At 41.7% G+C, this 13,878-nt stretch overlaps 2 protein-coding genes across 3 annotated transcripts; both read left to right on the top strand.

Moving 5' to 3' along the window:
• Positions 1-16: 16 nt before the first annotated feature.
• LOC120807901 (structural maintenance of chromosomes protein 6) lies at positions 17-10,462 on the top strand. 2 transcript variants are annotated; one of them, XM_040160361.2, is made up of 27 exons: positions 17-447; positions 692-861; positions 1,039-1,168; positions 1,585-1,690; positions 2,562-2,698; positions 3,254-3,315; positions 3,441-3,521; positions 3,619-3,720; positions 3,958-4,077; positions 4,291-4,389; positions 4,561-4,707; positions 4,870-4,958; positions 5,070-5,234; positions 5,681-5,859; positions 6,029-6,230; positions 6,400-6,514; positions 6,765-6,925; positions 7,106-7,241; positions 7,402-7,482; positions 7,698-7,868; positions 8,188-8,325; positions 8,670-8,815; positions 8,973-9,098; positions 9,323-9,428; positions 9,562-9,714; positions 9,797-9,894; positions 10,097-10,462. In XM_040160361.2, exons 2-27 carry the CDS (start codon positions 733-735, stop codon positions 10,188-10,190), a joined length of 3,273 nt encoding a protein of 1,090 aa, XP_040016295.2. In that variant the 5' UTR covers positions 17-447; positions 692-732; the 3' UTR covers positions 10,191-10,462. The 2 variants fall into 2 exon arrangements, with proteins under 2 accessions (XP_040016295.2, XP_040016296.2); XM_040160362.2 differs by having other exon boundaries at positions 184-618.
• Positions 10,463-10,519: 57 nt separating this feature from the next.
• LOC120807907 (required for drug-induced death protein 1-like) lies at positions 10,520-13,874 on the top strand. The gene is made up of 2 exons (XM_040160375.2): positions 10,520-11,111; positions 12,791-13,874. The coding sequence occupies exons 1-2, from the start codon at positions 10,830-10,832 to the stop codon at positions 12,926-12,928; spliced, it is 420 nt and encodes a 139-aa protein (XP_040016309.1). The 5' UTR covers positions 10,520-10,829; the 3' UTR covers positions 12,929-13,874.
• The last annotated feature ends 4 nt before the right edge of the window (positions 13,875-13,878 follow it).

Below are 13,878 nucleotides of genomic sequence, written 5' to 3' on the forward strand. Positions count from 1 at the left end.
TCCACGTTGCATTGCAGACACACTCCCTTTGTAAACACGGTCAGTGCTCAGTGTGCAGCTCTAAAGCCGTTTCTTCAGTCGTGATGTCCTCAAAAGGCATTTTTTGAGAATATTGTGTTATTATTTTTCTCCACACTACACACAAAAATACAACAAACTAAGCGCAATGTACTTGATTTCACTTGTACGCACTAAATTAAATAATAGTTCTACACAATTAAATTAAAAACAAACACAACAGCAAGGTGATTTCATTTAAGTAAATAAAACAAGTTAGTAGAATTAAGTAAAATAAGACTGTTATTGATATGCGTAACGCGAATGTGTTTTCGTATTCGTGAACTCGTCAAACCACGCGAGATTACGCCGGAAACAGTGAGCGCGAATTCGAGTATCCGTTGGTCCTCCCTCCCGTCCATAAGGTTGTGCAGCTGCCGGAAAACTAAGGTAGGTAAACAGCCACTTCATAAACAAACGTGGCAGTTCTCGCTACTTCTAACCAACGCCCAGCTGCGGTCTGGCTTAATATTTTTAACGGCCTATTTGGAATACAGCGTCAGTTAACCGCCAAGCTAACGCTAGTTTGTGACGGCTAACGTTGAACCTATGTACTTAAAGGTAACCTTGTCTTGTTTGTTGTTACTTTCGTTTTCGTCGTTATACTTGAACAGCTGCCCCTACCCTCCCATAGGTCGGTCGCTAGGTAACTGAAACTTAGGTTGGGGATCCAAGATGTCGAAAAGGAAAAGCAGCTCTGCCCCTAACCAGTCAAACAAGCGGGTCAGACCCGCTGCGGAGGAAGAGGTGGAAGATGAAGATGTCGTTGATGAAGACGAGGGAGCTCTCAAAGTAAATGGGGAGGTTGGTACCGTCACTCCAACTATGTCACACGCATCTGAAGCTGTTGTTCCTGCAAGGAAGTCTGTCTTTGCAGATCTTCTGAGAATCTCCCACACCGTGGTTCATATATCGTTAACCTCTGACTGTTGTAGAGTAAATGGCCAATCTAATGCACCGTTCACCTGTGTTTACATGCAGTGTGCTCGTGAGGTGGTGAGCGATGCAGGAATTGTGGAGAGCATCACGCTTAAGAACTTCATGTGCCACTCTCTCCTCGGCCCGTTCACCTTTGGTTCCAATGTCAACTTTGTGGTTGGCAACAATGGAAGTGAGTGCAACCGCTGAAGTTTTCCATGACGCAGGGTAAACTGAACTGAATGGAAACGCGTGCCTTATTCCCATTTTAGTAGCCAGGGTTTGTCAAGATCTGTGCCATGAACTGTAACCCTTACACAAGCATTGATAAACTGTTATGTTGAATTTGGTCTTTTTTCCCATGGTTAAATGCCTGCTTAAAAAATCACATGAATGAGAAAGAAAACTCACTAAAGTTGGATCTGTTCAATTGATTCAACATATATCCTGTATTTTTGTAAACTAAAGTTTGGGCTTTACTCTACATCTGAGTTAACCTTCGTTCTGGAATATGTCTATTTCACGTCCTTGTTATCTTTAATTAATTTATTTCATTCATATCCGCTTCAAAAATATTTCTCTTTTGTGCACTAACTGCTTATACGACAGGTGGAAAGAGTGCCATTCTGACAGCTCTCATAGTGGCCTTAGGCGGAAATGCACACGCTACAAACAGAGGATTATCCCTGAAGGGTTTTGTGAAGGAAGGAGAAAGGTAAACCTTGCACCACATCAATGTAGAGTAATCCCCTTTAGACATGCACGTTGTTGTTGTTGTCTTTAAAGAGCGTTAGTCGAGGCGGACATCCCATTAAATCATCAAGTATCTATTATCTTTTCCCAATGAGAGAGTAGGACTCTGATATCCAATCGTGTTCGACATTTTGAGAACTTGTCTTTAAGGTTACAAAGGGGCAGAAAGTTTCCAAGAATCTCTGTATGGGAATTTAAGCTTGGGAATTTTTACCGTTTGTTTTTCAAAAGCATATAACGGGGAACTTAAATGTAGTTGAGAAGAAGACAATGCAAGCCGGGCTCAGCTGGACCCTCGATGCATCTGTCTGCCAGAAACGTAAACATAAAATGTTCTGTTGTTTTTGAATGTCTTTGTCACTACCCAGCATATTGATTACATTACATTACATTACATTACATTACAGGTCATTTAGCAGACGCTTTTATCCAAAGCGACTTCCATTACACTTTTAAACCCAAGGCCTTTTCACATTTTTGCCCGGGGAGCAATTAGGGGTTAGGTGTCTTGCTCAGGGACACTTCGACGTGGAACATGGGGCAGCCTGATTACTTGGTAAACTGAAACCATCACAGGGAATTCACTATTTAATTACATTTTGTTTTGACAAAATGTATGTATATATGACAAGATAAAAACAGTATAATTACCCCAAAATGTCCTGTCTATTCCCAATAATTCCCATATGGTCTTGTTAATTCCAGAATTTTCTCGTTAATTCCCATGGAAAGTTTTCAACTTTTAATATTCCCGGGATTTTTCAGTCCTACTTGTGTTTATAAATTGAATCATTTTAATTGCAATAAATGATTGTGTGTTACTCTTTCCTCAGCTCTGCCGATGTATCAATCACCCTGCGTAACAAAGGAAGGGACGCTTACAAACCCGAGGTGTATGGCCCAGCCATCATTGTAGACCTGAGAATAACACGCGAGGGGCTGAGAACCTATAAACTGAGGGGCAAATCAGGTAAAGACTTATGAAGAGCTATCGATGACTCTTTTTTTCCGTAAGCATTGTGGGAAGAGTTCTACCAAACTGTGCTTTCAATAATATGTAACCCCCAAGTATTCATTTTAAATGTGAAACTCTATGTGAAACATTTATTAACAATTAATTGATTTGAAAGCTAAATATGAATCTGCAACTTTTTTGGTAATAAATTCACCATTTAAGTAAATGGTTGGTGGCCATTCTTTTATATGTAGACATTTTCTGCTCTTATAGCTCCGTATCTGGACACAATGTAAGTTATGGCAATTTGTTAATGGCGCGTGAGGGTCTGGTCGTTTTTCATCAATTTCTGACATTGATAGACCAGGATTGGTTTACTGATGGGTAATGATGAATGCATTCCTATTCACAATACACAAAACAACAACAACAACAACAACAATACACAGCATAAAGAAGGAGTGAAAATAAAAGGGAAAACAATATCAACATTGCTAGTAAGCAAATAACTACTTTTGATAGCTGTCTGAAACCATTTAATAAATACACACAATTGTTTTCCTCTTGTAGGGCAACTTGTCTCAAGCAAAAAGGAAGAGCTGTTGTGTGTCCTTGACAATTTCAACATACAGGTATAAGCTCATATGCAAATCACAAACATGACAATGTTTCCTAATCTTCATTTCAACAAATTGTTATCATGTTAGATAAACCTGTTATTGTATGTATGTAAGTGATTATCACCTTTCCTCTAAAGGTCAACAATCCCGTGTCTGTTCTCACTCAAGAGATGAGCAAATACTTTCTACACTCCAAAGGGGAGGGAGATAAATATAAGGTGATTCTATTAAAACACATTTGTTTACTCATTTGTTTTTGTGAACTTCGTGTTATATTTTAATATTTATTTTTTTCAATTTTCATTCCTCTTATAGTTTTTTATGAAAGCTACCCAACTGGATCAGATGAGAGAGGACTTTGTGTACATCAAAACCACCAAGCATGTTACAGAGGATAAAGTTGAGCAACATGGTGAAGTAAGAATTCTCTTGGTGGACATATTCACATCGTAAGCTGCTAAAAACCAAGTCACGAGATAGATATCTACCGGATGGATACAAACACACCTCCAAATGAATGATATTGTTGCTCGCTAGTTGTGTAAATAAGCGACTGTCTGCATTAAGGTGATAATATAGCAATGTTTCTACTGGTCCAACGTGTCAAAAAAAATATTGCTACAAGACTGTAGTGCATTTACATCACTGTTGCAGTGCTTGAAAGACTTGAGGCGGAAGTACCAGGAGAAAGAGGACCGCTACAAGAACATGGCCTCTTTGGATGAAATGCACACCAAACTGGGGGACTTGCAGAATCAAATGGCTTGGGCTTTGGTGAGATCCCTTTCTCCTATTTCTACTCCCAATTTGGAATTCCAACCTCCTGTGTTCACTCCCCCATGTTCTTTATGATAAAGGGTTAGTGCAGTAACTGCTTCTTTATTAATTAATACTTCGATATTACTGACAGAGGCTGAGGGTGATTTCAAATCATAGTTGATGTTAGATGTGAAAGCAGCTTTACCCGTATTTAACGTTATATTGCAGGTGATTGAGATGGAGAAGGAGTTGGAGCCAATGAAAGTGAAGCTGCAGTCGGGCAAACATTCTACAGAGAAGTTTGATGAGAAGGTGGAGGAATGGAAGGTATAACATTTATTTTAGTACTCTCCCTAAGATCAAGTATTTACTAGTTATTTAATAACAACGTCTTTTGTTTGAGCACTCCAACCACAACTTTGTGCTTGCATAGCCATCTTCTATCCTCCAACCTTCAACCCTCATCCTTCTCTGATATGTGTTCATGTAATCGTGCAGAATAAGGTTGAGGAGGCTGAAAGTAAATCCAAGCAGATCCAGGAGCAGTTGGAGGGCATCACACAGCAAGTCCAGGAGCTACAGCCCGAATGTGCCCAGCTCAAGGTTGAGGCCCAGCGACAAAATACTCTTCTCAAGTCTAGCGAGGTCAGAGTTCAGATAATGCATACAGTCCATTGGTACAGTCGCTTTCATAAGTCTACCAAAAGCTTTAAACAACATCTTAATCACTGTATTGATTATTCCTTTCTGGTCATTCGAGTGATGACTGTTGTGTAACTGACGAGTGTTTCTAATCTCCGATTACAGGTCACTGTCCACAGATTCAAGGCTAACCTGAGGGACCTGGAGAAAGACAAGGATCAGCTATCCTCACGGATAAATGATCTTAAATTGAGGTATGACCTCATTTATCTTCATATTCACTGTGTTGAATTCAAGTTTATACATGTGTTCATTTTGTGTTGACTTGCTTGACCCTGCTATCTCCTTTTCTTAAACACCTGTAGCATCAGTCAGACGTCAGGAGCGGAAAGCCAGGCCAGGGCGGAGCGCATGGAGAAGATACAGGCTGAGCTCGAAAGCATGAGCCACCAGATCTCCACTCTCGGCCAGCAGATTGACCAGTATCAGCATGCCTGCAACCGTGCCAAGGAAGAGCAAGGAAAGATGAGGTGGGGACCTAAAACTGGGCTTTGAAGACAAGCGAATGTGGGAAGAATCAGAAAGCGTCGGTTTGTGGAACCCCACTCTGTGCTTGACCGTTGGTGTCAAGCTGTAAAAAATGTTTTGGGGCTATTGGATAAGAACACATTATCATTCACGAATACCATTATGTGAATTCATCGCTTTTCTGTTCTGTCAATGCTTCTGAATAATTCTGCAAATTAGACACATTTGGACATTCCCTATTTTTTTAAATTTCAGATAGCACTAATAAGTGTTGTCAGCGGCTGGGCATTGAAACATTGTTGTCTGGAGCAACCCAAATAAAAATAAAAAGTTAATTTTAGATCTTCGGCTCCATGCTAGAACCAATAAAAACAGATTTATTGATCTGCTGAATAAATACGGCAATGGAATAATGGAAACAGTAACATCCAGCCCCTTCTGTCCTCAGGAGAGAGCAGGAAGTGCTTCAGCGGTCTATAGAGGCCAACAGAAGGAACCTGCAGACTATGGAGAGCAGTCGGTCCAACCGGCTGCGGCGTTTTGGAGAGCACATGCCGGGGCTCCTCAACGCCATCCAGGAAGCTCACAGGAAGGGCCAGTTTAAGCACAAGCCTCGGGGACCTCTGGGTAAGACTTGGTCCCCACCTATTCTTTGGTGAAAATGTGTGTATGTTCATTGCCTGACTCCTTTCATGCGTAATAAACACAATGAGACCTCTGTTGTGACATTGCAGTGTAAAATAAATATGTATTACAGCGAAGTGCTCTTTTTCTCTTACCCTGTCTTTTTTTACAGGGTACCTAATTAGCCTGAAGGACCCGGAGTTAGCCTTGTCTGTCGAAGTATGTCTCAAAGGGCAGCTGCAGGCCTTCACTTGTGATAACCATGAGGACGAGCGGGTGCTGCAGGGCCTCATGTCCAAAATGTTCCCATCTGGCCGTAGACCTGCCATCATCACAAGCAATTTCCTTCCAAGAGTCCATGACACAAGATCAAGGTGATGCCAATATTCACAAAAACAACTGCTTAACAACTAGTCCAGTTTTGATAATGCATTTCCTTGAAACACTGTTATGCATAATACACAGCTTTGTTTTAATCTGTTACGTACGTGCATGAATTATTGCTAAAACATCAGCGGCTTTGTTTGGTTCTCTTTCTTTCAGGGCCGTCAATCACCCTGATCACCCCTCCGTGCTTCAAGCTCTAGAAATTGAGGACCCGGTTGTGGCCAACTGCTTGATTGATCAAAGGGGTATCGAGAGCATTCTACTCATTAAGGTGAAAACGCTTGATTGATTCACAAGGAAATGTCGCAGTAACACATGTTATTATCAATTTCACACGCCAATGCGTTTTGCAAGTACATTTTTTAATTAATTAATTAACGAGGCTGTGCTAAACCCTTAAACTGTTTTAAATATAAATGACTGCTCTAAACACCCAAATCGAGACAACATGGGATTGTTCAGGCATTGACGTGAGTCTTTTCTTCTTGGCGTTTCTACTATGTGCACTTTTGGTGGCGTAGAATCGAACAGAGGCTCGAAGAATCATGCAGAGCAGAAACCCTCCTCAGCACTGTAGCCAGGCCTTTTCCAAGGAGGGAGATCAGATCTTCAGCAACCGAAATTACACTGCTGAGCAGACGAGAGCCAACTACCTCTCGGGAGATGTTGAGGAGGAGATCAGGTGTGTGTGTCTTTTATGTGCATCTTGATGTTGTTACGTACACTTAATTGTGCTTCCTGTATGTAGAATGTCTGTATAGATAAAACTCATGTTTAGATTCAGATGTTTTAAAATACACGTGAGAACAGGAATTAGTTGCAAGAAATGCTTCTATTTCCTGCTTCCTCTCTTCACTCCCAGGCACTTGCAGAGGGAGATGGAGAACCAGAAAGCTCAGGCATCTGGCTTCCAGCAACAGATGAGAAAGCTCGATGATGACATCAAACAGAATGAAGGGCTGCTGAGAAGAACTCAAGTAGAGCAGAGGACTACCAAAGTAAACCATACCGCTAATACACAATTTATAACAATAATCCCAAATAATAGACCGAATGGACAGACTGCCAGTTTAATACATACAATTGAACACAAATTTCAAATATAAATTTCTAGTGTTCCACAGTGATGTTTTTAATGAATGTGTTTATTATTTCCAGGACAAGGCCACAAAGCTGCAGCTGGAGTTGACAGATCTACAAAATATGGAAGAGCCCCAGTCAGAAGATCTCAATCCCCTGGTTTGTGTAAAACACATCAGTACAGCATATAATCAACCCCAATGGACTTGCATTGTATTTATCCCAGGGGATACACATGGGAAAGAAAATATGGAATATTGACTGAAGGAAATGTCAGTATATGATCTCCAAATAAGTCACCCCGAGTCAGCAAAATGTTTGCAATCAGCTCTGATTTCCTCAAGAGATATGCTACTGTCACCACTCTACTACAGGAGGAAGATCTACAAGAGATTGTATCTAAGATCTCGTCCAAGCGTGCAGAGTACGATAAGGCTCGTGCTCAGATGGCTGAAGTCAAGGCGTCCTATGAGAAGGCCGAGCAGGAATACAAGCAGCGCAAAGAGCAAATCAACACTGTCTTTGAGGATGCAGACCCGGTCAAGGTAATATGGAGGCCAACTCAAGGTTCAAAATGTCCGCGCCAAGTCAGAACCCCCTTGTATTGTTGCTTTATTTTCATATATCCAAGGTCATTGGTAGTTTGTTTGAGTTTATCTTTGAGAACGACACAAGGTGGATTTACAAGGGCAGTCCTGACATTGAACACAGGGAGGAGCGTAAATTAAAACTGCCTTACAGACACAGTGAATTGTTTGAATCCAACAAACTTTATTTACTCCAGTACTTCAATAAATAAATGCACCGAATTGCAAAGCTCATGCGGTCTCTCTTGGTTTGCTCGTCCTTTTTGTCCCTCTACAGGAGGAGCTGAGTAAGGCTGATCAGGAGGTGATGAAGTGCAAGCATCACAAAAAACACTACGACGAGAAACGCAGTGCCCACCTCCGAAACATACAGGCCCTTGAAGCCGACCTGGAAAGCAAAGAGCAGGAACTTCAGGTGGGCCATACTGAGATACCAGGGTTACTGGATGCAAAGGTCTTCCTGGCAGGGCCTCATTGCTACTTTAAGAAATCTAAACGCCAACATTACTTGTAGGCAAGGGCATTTAACTGGGAGGCTGTAATTCCAGTTTTAAGTCAGCGGGGGGAGCTGTCTGCTTTCAGCAGAAATCTAAGTGTAGGTTGTAGAACCAAACTGCAACGCTGACATCAGAGGATAACGCTCTTGTTTATTTTGTGGCTTTTGAGCATATTGGATCTTGTTTTTGTGAGGGAAAGCTTGTGTACACCATATTATCGGCTGCATTGAATCTGAAAGGTTTATTTCACTCCGCCACTCAGAGATCTGTGGCGAAGGCTACAAAAATCTGTCCAGAGCGGATAGAAGTAAAACGCACAGCCAGGAGTCTAGACAGCGAGATCAACCGCCTCAAGGTGAAAATCACTACCCAGCAGGAACATCAGGGGGACCGCGAGGACGTTGTCAGGTACGTCCCCCCCCCCCCCCCCCCCGACACGGCAGTGACTGAACCGTAGTCACATGGGTGTAAGCATTGGTTGTATGTCTTTACACTGCTACTGAAATGTCTTCAATTAAATTAAGAAAAATAACAAACGTCGGTCTCACCTTCCTCCCGTGTGTAGGCAGTATCATGAGGCTCTGGAGAGCTACAAGAACATGGCAGAGCAAATGAAGTACCTCAACAGCTTCATTAAAAGTCTCGATAGTGTCATGAACCACAGACTCCAGGTGTATGCTGATCTCAGGAGGTGAGGTGTTAACATTGTGTCCAGGAAAATGACCTTTACACTGCACTCGCTAGAGAAAGTCTCTCAAAAGCTCTTTCATTCACTTCATATATATATATTATATATATAAAATATATTTTCGATCTAATGGATTAGCAAAACCTATAAAAGGGGAATCTGTTAATTGTGACTCCTTGATTTATTATCACTTCTATGATGTGTTCATTTGTTGTTTTTCCCTGCAGGTTCCTCTCGGCCCGCTGTAAATACTACTTTGATAGCATGCTGGCCCAGAGAGGATACACTGGAAGTATGACCTTTGACCACAAGAATGAAACCCTCTCCATCTCCGTAAGACCACACTCGAGCAAATCTTTTCATTGATTATCATACACTCTTAAAAACACGAGACATGGCCGCTACAGCTTCTCGGCCAGATGGTTTAAAAAGAAATGCTTCTGATGTGTCCTCCATTCTTCTGCAGGTGCAGCCAGGCCAAGGAAACAAGGCCGACCTGAGTGACATGCGCTCTCTGTCCGGAGGCGAGCGCTCCTTCTCCACTGTTTGCTTCGTTCTCTCTCTTTGGGCCATCACCGAGGCGCCTTTCCGCTGTCTCGACGAGTTTGATGTTTACATGGTAACAAGTGACCACTTTTATCAGAGAGTTGACCGTTGCCAACTGCTTGGAATTATCGTTGGGTTTTCTCATCTTCGATTAGGACATGGTGAACAGGAGGATATCGATGGACATGATGCTGAAGGTGGCCGCTGGTCAACGCTACAGACAGTTCATCTTCTTGACCCCACAGAGCATGAGGTATGCACTCACACAGCATCGCTTATCAAAGCAGTACGACCACTCGACAACTTCTTTATTGCATATTCTCATAGTAAATGAGATACGATGATTTATTTGGGAGTGGGACCACGGGAATTTAGCACGCTGCTCAGTTTCTGTGAGAAAGAGCATCAATCACTTGACCTTTAAGGCCCTCTCATCTTCTACTTTGTTGTTTCAGCTCTCTTCCAGTGAGTAAAATCATCCGCATCCTCCGTCTCAAGGATCCAGACCGTGGCAACAACACACAAAGAAATCAGGACGAGGAGCAGTAGTACTTCTATTGTCATCCTGGTTTTAGTCAGAAGATTACTTCTCTCAGGGACCAAAATAAATCATTTTAGTTTGATGTTCTGTTTAATGGGCAGTTGAATGCTTTGCACTGGGACACTGATAACAAGTATATGTTTTAAGCATTGTTACGCAATCCCGTTTCAAGGATTACTGCACAGCGTGGGGAGGTATTTTCATGTCCCCTGCAAAACGGTCACATTGAAGCGTTGTCTTTCATTGTAAGAAAATATTCGTTAAAACAAATCGAAACAAATGCAGTGTTTGCGTTTTTGTATCCATCAAAGCATATTCCAGGAATATATTCACCTCCACTCTTAACGGGTGGTCAATGTTCAAGTAGCTTTTCTTTTATCTCACTAACCGAACAGTGGGGACGCTCATTTATTTTATCCGTCTGTGAATTGAAACATTTAACTTAAAACCCTACCAAGGTCCCTCTTATCAACAAGAGAAGTTTGCACCTTTAAGGGCTCCGTGCCAAGTCCTCCACACGCGTCTGTCCCCCTGGAATGCACTTCCCCTGATCCACATAACATCTGCTGACAGCATAGCGGACCCCCACAGGGAAACTGGTCCTTTTAGGGGTTTTTTGTATCACAGAGCTTTGACCAGCAGACAAAATGAAGCCCAAATCTCTTCCATTGGGGTTGTTCGACGGAAATTCTGCATCAGGTGAAAAAACGAACGTGCGAGCGGCAAAATACCAACGGCAAGTGGATGACCAGGAGAGTCCGTCTCACTCGGGGGCAGAAAACGGCGCACAAAACGAGAGGTGCCACAGAGAGGTTCACTTTGCATTTCTGCCGGAGAGGTATGAGCCACTGGTGGATGAGGAGGCGCGAGTCACGGCAAAAGAAGAGAAGAAGAAAAGGAAGAAAGGAAAGTACAAAAAAGTCAAGAAGGTTGGTGTTCTTGAAATTGTTGAGATTCAATGAACATGAACTTCTGTAGGCACCTTACCAGCTTCACTGTGATTAAGTTAAAAAGTGAACCACAACTGCTCTCATCATGGCGTTAGTCAGCCTCGATCAAATTATTTCAATAGATGAATTATTGAAAAACTGAAAAACTGAATTTGATCTACACAAATCTCCTGCCACCGTTGTACTACAAGTAATTTCAAAAATATCTAATTTTTCAAAATAATTTCTTTTCTATGCTGTTGCTACATAGATCCCATTTATATTGGGATTATTGAGATCATAACTAGCTTCAGAGCTCACGAATCACCGTAGTCCTAAAACCTAGGAACTTAATCATTGCAGTGAAGATAAAACCTTGCAGTTCCGATAACATTTTCCACTGTTTTCTCCTTTTGGGAGCAGCAGTGGCTCATCTTTGCTCACGTCAACCCGCTCAGAATAACGAATATCCCTAAAGAGCTATAAAAGCTTCACACAGCCGCCCCCTCCCCGCCCCCACCTCTGTCTGCGATAGCTGAAGAGATGAAATAATGTCACGACACTGCTGCTCAAAGTCCACTTCCTTATATCTGGTGTGTTGTGGGAAAGTTTGTAATTCGGGTTTCAGGTTTTGAATCATTCAATTGATAACGGATGATTGCAGTTTGCAGAGGCAACGTGTGAGTTCCTCAGAAGCAGCAGTGGTTCGTTCACTGGACACGTTGCTTTATGATCCATACAAACCATGACCTCCAAAAAACGTAATAAATGTTTATTGGTAACCAGGTAATATTTGTTTTGTATTGAACATTAACAGACTCTTAAAAGCGGGTCATGTTGCCCAAGATAATATTTTGATTATATTTTAAAAATACTTTTTTTACATTATCGTACTTGGGTGTTTCACACAACACAAACCATTTAATAATCATCTCATTTGAAGTCACATTTACACAGTACAGTGAAAACTATTTAAACCTGTGCAATTACTGTCAGAAGAGTCAAAGAGTGAAGATCACCTTTACCCTTCAGATCCTCACCAGTCCTCAGCGGTTAGAATTCCTTTATGTGTGATTCATACGGAAATGGATTGTGAAGCATGTTCACAACTTACATTGATACAATATTTGTATCAGTTGCCTGGAATTCATGTTTATACTGAGCAGTAACATACTTTTGTTTCTCTTTTTCATGGTCGGAATGTCAGATAAGCAGCTCACAAATGACTCAATAAGCCTCGACTTCAAAAACACTTTTAGTTATTAATCTTGGCTCGTCGTATTATTATTTTGTAATTAGTTTGCTACTTGACTCACCAATCAGTATTACGTTTGAATATGTTCTATTGGAGACTCGAGTCATTTTAACATTATACACTGAAGAACGGATTGTTTTTGCTCCATTTTTCTAAAAGATCCGACATCCTGTTTCCGCTCCAGCCGGTCCGAGCGTTCCTGTTTGAACAGCAGACAATGGTGTTCGCTGGGCTTTGTTTACGCTTTAGGGATAATTAGAGACTGCAGAGCTGCTCCTGTGGTGACATTGTTCTACAGCTCCACGCGAGCAGGTTATCTTCAACAAAAATAAGGTTTCCCCCTGAATTTGTGTCAGCTCTTAATTCCCTTATTTGTCTAACCTAATTCTGCATGATGTGTGAGTACGTGTGGTTTGTCTTCCAGAATGTCGGGAAGGCCCTGCGCTGCACCTGGAAGTGTCTGAAGCTCGGTCTGTACAACTTCGCCCTCGGCTACTCTACTCCGATCATGATGGCTGCTGCTTTCGTCCCCGACTATCACCAAGGCAGAGACGCAATCTGAGCCCAGCCACCTGCACCTCCTCTGCAGCGAACGGACACCGAGCAAATACTTTTCATTTGTTTAAAAGTATTTTGTGTCACGTTTTTAGAGCTGTAATGAAGATCTGCGTATTATGCTGTTGACACAATGAGGTGGCCTTTTTCACTGCTGACATTTTGACTTGTTACTAATAATATTTATGATACTCTAACCTTAAATCTGTGCTTCTTAGTGTGACATTTGTATTATTATCAATTTTTCCAGCCTTAATAATATACAAGATTGCTCCTTCGTTCGACCAGATTTTTAGGGAAAATACCCAGTTAAGATCTCAAAATCAGAGATGGACTGTATACATTTTGCTATAATGCACACAGTATGTAGGCTGTGTACTTCTCATTAAACCTAAACTACATATTAACCACAGAAAAACATGTGCATTTTTAGTCAAGCATCTTGCTGTTGTTTTCAGGTGTGGAGAGGGATGTGGGGATGTGGCACCTGCAGTGGGACAGCGGGAATGACTGAAACATTTGCTGCAGCTGCAGACAAAGCAAATCGAGGCAAAATACCTTTTTACAGGCAGGAAACAGTCAAAGTCGGAGTAAAGCAGGGCTGAAGGGGTGTGAACAGGCCGACTGGAACAATGATCAACTCATTTAAGCATCATACCGACGGCCATCAGGCTGCGGATGACAGACGGTTATTAATAGACTGTGGATACACTTCATTTTCATGTACGTTTGGAAGATTCTCTGATTGTAACTTTTTGCTGTGCATTTGGAAGCTAGTTTCTGACATTTCAGTGTTTCTGTACGTGTATGAGTTTGTTCAGTTTGAAGGTATTTCATGACATGATATTTGTAGGTTGATGTGTGATCAAATGTTCATAAACTGCAACAAAACAAAGTCATTTGATGATGGTGGACAAAGGATTGTGAATAAAGAAATAAATAATCAACACAGATTAG

Source organism: Gasterosteus aculeatus, chromosome 18 (assembly GCF_964276395.1).
Source record: "Gasterosteus aculeatus chromosome 18, fGasAcu3.hap1.1, whole genome shotgun sequence".
Classification (NCBI taxonomy): Eukaryota; Metazoa; Chordata; class Actinopteri; order Perciformes; family Gasterosteidae; genus Gasterosteus; species Gasterosteus aculeatus.